General features: G+C 42.6%; 1 protein-coding gene across 1 annotated transcript; it reads left to right on the forward strand.

The window, feature by feature from the left end:
- The first annotated feature begins 1,576 nt into the window (after positions 1-1,576).
- On the forward strand, positions 1,577-4,598 carry LOC139530728 (MARCKS-related protein 1-A-like). Its single transcript, XM_071327386.1, has 2 exons — positions 1,577-1,912; positions 3,203-4,598. Exons 1-2 carry the CDS (start codon positions 1,829-1,831, stop codon positions 3,767-3,769), a joined length of 651 nt encoding a protein of 216 aa, XP_071183487.1. The 5' UTR covers positions 1,577-1,828; the 3' UTR covers positions 3,770-4,598.
- Positions 4,599-5,618: the final 1,020 nt, after the last annotated feature.

The following is a 5,618-nucleotide window of genomic DNA, read 5'->3' on the forward strand; positions in this document are numbered from 1 at the left end:
TTAGCCACTGATTCCTTCCCAAACCACTCATTGTTGAATTTGCGATTTCAACTTGTTGTGTAATGTTTATGTCCAATGGCCGATGAGGACCGTACGTCATCCGCAATTCTAAGGTTAGAGCTCGGCGCACGTGACAAATTTGAACACAACACTTAATCATATATTTTCAGATTCTCCACCCTATCATTTTTCTTCATAAGACAAGAATTGAAAAGGATTTGACTGTCGACTTGATTCATGTTGACGACTGCTAGCTTGCTAACTAAGGTTTTGAAAGTATGATGTTGACATGTCCAATAAAGGTTCAAAATAAAATCAAAGCTACTGTAGATATGTGATTTGATGTCATTCTATCTGTGGCCAATGACCTTGCGCCTTCTTGGATGGGCACTTCTAATACAACTCAATGGCAGATCCCAAGGGGCAAACATTTTCAAGCTCTAACCTTAGAATTGGGGATGACGTACTATCCCATGAGTGACAGAACACTGAGCCAATCATGGCAGAAAACTGAGGCGCAACGCTCTGTATTTTCTGCTGGCTAGCCCCACCACCACAGAAAGCACTGAGCTAGGCTGAAACACCTACATTTTGGAGCTGCCTTATTCAAGAAAGCAAAAAAGAGACCATGTTTGTATGCAGCTTTATTAACTCAATTACAGTTTATTTTTTTACATTGTTTGCAAACTGATACGTGACACATATTAATGCCAATATAACAAGCAAAACAGGCAAGCCCACCTGCCCTGAATGACGGGTCACCACTGGCCCTGTTGTAAATCTATCCAGTGTGGGAGTCTCTTGTGTGACGTATTTTCATGCAGGAAGGGAGTATTAGGGGAGGTGAGAGAGCTGTGATGGACCATACTATTGGGATAGATTCATTCACTGATCTTGGACTTGATTTACCTTCAGTTAGAACCATTCCATAAACAATTACACTGTGAAATCTAGTATTGTAGTGCAAGCATATGGAAGATTTTCTCATTTGATTAATTTGGAATAGAGGAGTAGAGTGCTTCGAAACTGCAAGATATGAACAAGTGTTGTGTTCAAATGTTATTTGTCACATGCACCGAATACAACAGGTGTAGAAATTCTTACTTACGAGCCCTTCCCCAACAATGAAAAGTTAAAAATAAATACATTAGCAAATAAAAATACAATCTACAGTTGCCTCCTATCTTCCAGACTGGACAACGGGCCTAGTAGGTAAAGGCATACCTGAAATTGCAGGTGTCATCATAATCTGACCACGACGGATTTGGTTTTTTTCGGGGGTCTCTGCCTGTCATGAGTTATTTTCTGATTCTCCACCCTTCTCTCAAAGTGTGCACTTGCCTGCAAAGAGCAGAACCACAGCAACAACAAAAAACGACCTAGAAGCCATTGACTGTAATGTGTCTTCAGGCATTAAATGATGTAATAGAAAAATCAGTAAATACAGATACAATTCTCACCATATTAATACCATTTGTAAAGGAAAAAAATACTCGTTGAAGCTGAAAGGAGGCGGGGAGAGGATTCCAACCCAAGGTTGTAGATTGGGTATGTCCGTGAAGTCACGCCCCGAGGTGGAGTTTTCTACGATTTTGATGCACGGTTGAAATACTCACACTTGTAGGTTTAGCGTTCTTTAATTTGAGTTCAGCAGCCGCGAGGTTTGTTGTCTAAAGCTGGTAAACTGTTGTTGCTTTCCAAAGTAAGGAAAGGGATAAACACGGATTTCAAAATCTGGCAAGATCCACCTTTCTCTGTGCTGGATTTTAAACCGTGAAACTTCGAGGTTTTTCTTTTAGATTTTCTTTTTGTTTAGAAAACCTAAAATATGGGAGCTCAATTGTCCAAGGGTGGAGTAGCTGTCGAGGGGAAAGCGGTCGCCGACCCGGCTGTCGCTAAAACAAATGGCCAGGTAAGACAGAAGTCCAGTTGCATGCTTCCACATTTGGCACCCAACGCCCTCGTCCAGCGTGAGTTGCATGGGCAACGTGTTAGCGTTACCAGACTAGCGAGACCTCACGCCTACCAGTGAACATGATATTTAACGTTATTTACTAATTAGCTAAATCATATTTGGATGAAAACCATGTTTCGATGGCATTTTGTAATTAACTGATTTAAAAATGTGTGCATGGTTGGGTGGCTAACCACCAAACCCCTTTGTTAAATTCGTCTTTGCCCAATCAAGTAACACCAGGACTATTCAAAATTCTCAAATTATTATCACATGAATGGAAATATCAGTTTTAATTCAACTAGTTCTCTCATGAGTTGGCGCTAGAATTGGCAGCGATCGCCCACTCGCCGAACAACAGATGCATAGGATGCAAATGGAGTTTGCTCGAGGCTTGAAAACAATGTGCACGGGGCCAGCAAAGCGTTGTATATTTTAAAAAGCTCTCGGACTATTTTGTGCTATTTTCGATGTAATCCTTCATTTGTAGAGATGGAAACATTCAATTGTAAAGTCAAACCTTGTTTTATTGCACATGCCGCTCGCATGCCCGTTATCTGGATGATGACTCGCTATACCACTGTAGCTGATGGTTGTAAAATGGGTGCAATTGCCAGTCTACTGTCTCATTGAGGCGGCACGCCTACCAGTTGGTGCATTCTCTAGCGATCTCTGGTTAATTTACATTTTCGTTGGCCTAAAGATTATAGGAGATTCAATTATTATAGTTAAGTTTGATATCACAAATTTACATAACATACAATTTAGACCGTTTGGGTTATTCGAATGGCAAGAAATATACGATATTGACATTTTGCAACGAATAGCACAGCTAATCTGTTTCTTAATTTGATCGGAATCCTTTGTTCCAAAATTCGGCTTGCTGTTGTCGCGGAGCACTTATGCCTCCACGTGGTCGATGGGAGTAATGCAAACTAGCTGTGCATATGAATCGTTTTTCTGTGCATTTGACCCGGTCAAGTAATTGTCCACAATGACAACCTCTGTTATAGGTTGGTTGGCCATACACCACAATCTACTTGAATTCGCTCCCGAAAAAAGCAGTCTGTCTTTTTATCCCATGAGCCATTTCCTTGGTCCACATTTGCCTGTATACTTATGAATCAATTGGATATAGGTATGGGCTGCTTATGGTTACTGTAACTTTCTCCCCAATATCAGTTTATTTGGATCGTTTAATTATTGTTCTCTACATATGTGTAAATGGTTTCTCACTGTTGTCCACAGGAGAACGGCCATGTTAAAACCAATGGCGATGTCTCTGCCAAGCCCGATGGGGATGCAGCTGCCGTAGACGGGAATGGCATAGCCGAGCCAGCCAAAGAGGGTGAGATGGGTGCTGGCGATGCCATCGAGGCTGCCCCTGCTGCTGAAGGAGATGCGGTCAAGGCCGAAGGGGAGGCCGCAAAGGATGCCAAGAAGAAGAAGAAATTCTCCCTGAAGAACTCCTTCAAGTTCAAGGGCATCTCGCTGAGGAAGACCAAGAAGAATAGTGAGGAGGGCAAGGAGGCCGCCTCCCCCACGGCGGAGGACAAGCCAGAGGAGAACGGCCACGCAGCCAAGGAGACCAAAGAGGAGACGCCGGCTACCGAGCCTGTGGCAGAGGCCAAGGAGGAGGCCACTCTGGCCCCAGAAAGCGAGGCCGCAGCAGCAGAGGAAGCCCCTCCAGCGGAGGAAGCCCCTCCAGCGGAGGAAGCCCCTCCAGCGGAGGAAGCCCCCGCCGAGGAGGCCGCCGCCACCCCCGCAGAAGTCACGACACCCGCAGCATCCGAGGGCGAGCCCAAGGCAGAGTGACCGTGCCCGTCACGGCTACTTGAACGTTATTTCCTAGATTAAAGTATATATGAAAGACTCGTGCCACATTCTTAACGTTATAAACAAAACTACAAACGAAGACAAATGAAGAAGGATATATCACATTTGCTGATTCAGCCACCAGTTCACTGCCTTTATCATTTCTCTGCTGATTGGAATCTCACCGGCCCTCTCATGATGAAACTGTTGGCTTACGGTGCCCCCTCATGGTACTTACTGGAACTGGCGCGTGGGGAAGGTTTTGGATTGGATGTAGAACGAATCTGGAATACTGACTTATTTTCCCAATTCATGGAGACGCATCCTTTTAACAGCGTGGCAGTCCTATAACATTTTCATTTCTTTCTCATATCTTGGGATCTAATAATTGACAGCGGTTATGGAGCAGGGCAGACCATCTCCTTCACTCAAAATGACTGTTATATGGGCATAAACCGTTCAAATGATCTTACTCATTTCTTGAATTCTACATTCCTGTTTTACCCCCAAATTTCAAGTATTTTGTGCTGTATAGGAACAATAAATTAAAGCAGGGGAGGTGGAAAAGGCGACGTCTTTGTTTGTGCATTTTGATAATTTTCTGGCTAAAACCACATTTGCGCTTTCTGGGTCTTGTAGTATTCACATTTCAGAGTTTATGATGCAGGGGTTGGGGTTGTGTACAAAATGTGCTTTTTATCTGCAATTTGTCTCTGTAAATATGTTTTGGCCAATATTTTTGGTTCTTTTATTTTGCTATTGTTTTAAAGATGTTAATGGTTTTATTGTAACTTTTAATAAGGGTAAATAAATGTTTGATCCCCTCTGATCGTGTTTTGCCTCTGTCATCCTAAACCATGTGGGAGATCTGTCTTTTTTTGCGTGGTAGTGGGTTACAGGTTCATCTTGGGATAGGATTACCAGAGGCAGTTTTTATACCCACACAGCTCCTGAAAATGGATGAATACACCACATGAATTGCCTCCAAGACCTTTCGATCAGTACATCTTCACAGAACTCCAAGAGGATGGCTGAGGTAAAGAACTTTATAAACTGACAAATCAATGACTGACAAGGTACCATACTTATGAACTGAGCCACAGTATGTCAAGTGTCATCACGCTTGGCCACAAGTGCGTTCTCTTCTCACATCTCAGACTATACTATAACTTTACAATTTGAAAATATTTATTACTTGCTAAATGTCAAGGAAAGGAAACTTTGGCTAAAGTTTGTAGAAGACCAACTAATTGGCACCAATCAATCATCAATTTGTGCACTTTCTACAAATCCATGTCAAAGAACTTAACTGAGATTGGAACCTAAACTTTCAAAGAGCAACGGTGGCAACTGGTAAGGAAGAAACCTATACTGAAAATGGGTGGTTTTTCTATACAAAGTTGTGGGAATTGCGTAGAAGACTGGGTGATCTGGAGTGAATATATTGTACATATTCAGGGAGGTCCCTCCGCTGTCTCATTTAGTTCAATAGTGAATAGATAACCGGTTCCCGTGCAATCTCTCAGAGCATTGCTCACCTTAACCAGGGGGATTGGGTTAAAAGCAAAAGACACTTTGGTTGAATGCGTTCAGTTGTGCAACTGACTAGGTATCCCTATTCCCATCAACCTAGCCTTAAGGTCAAATTGCTGAATTGAAGTAAGCAGACACATGACAGTTGGCCCTATCCAGAAACAGATCACCTAGGCACACCTCTAATCTGTACATTGTGAATGGATGTCTATAACAACGTGGTAGTGTCACCTTGTCATCTCATGGGCTTGGTAGAATTTTTATCATACTGCTTAAAACTATCCAAGTATAATCCTCAAAAGTGAATGCATACACA

This window comes from Salvelinus alpinus, chromosome 9, assembly GCF_045679555.1.
Source record: "Salvelinus alpinus chromosome 9, SLU_Salpinus.1, whole genome shotgun sequence".
NCBI classification, from domain to species: Eukaryota; Metazoa; Chordata; class Actinopteri; order Salmoniformes; family Salmonidae; genus Salvelinus; species Salvelinus alpinus.

Coding starts and splice junctions, on each gene's coding strand:
- LOC139530728 (XM_071327386.1), top strand. CDS start 1,829: ATGGGAGCTCAATTGTCCAAGGGTGGAGTAGCTGTCGAGGGGAAAGCG. Junction 1,913..3,202: donor TCGCTAAAACAAATGGCCAG/GTAAGACAGAAG, acceptor TGTTGTCCACAG/GAGAACGGCCATGTTAAAAC.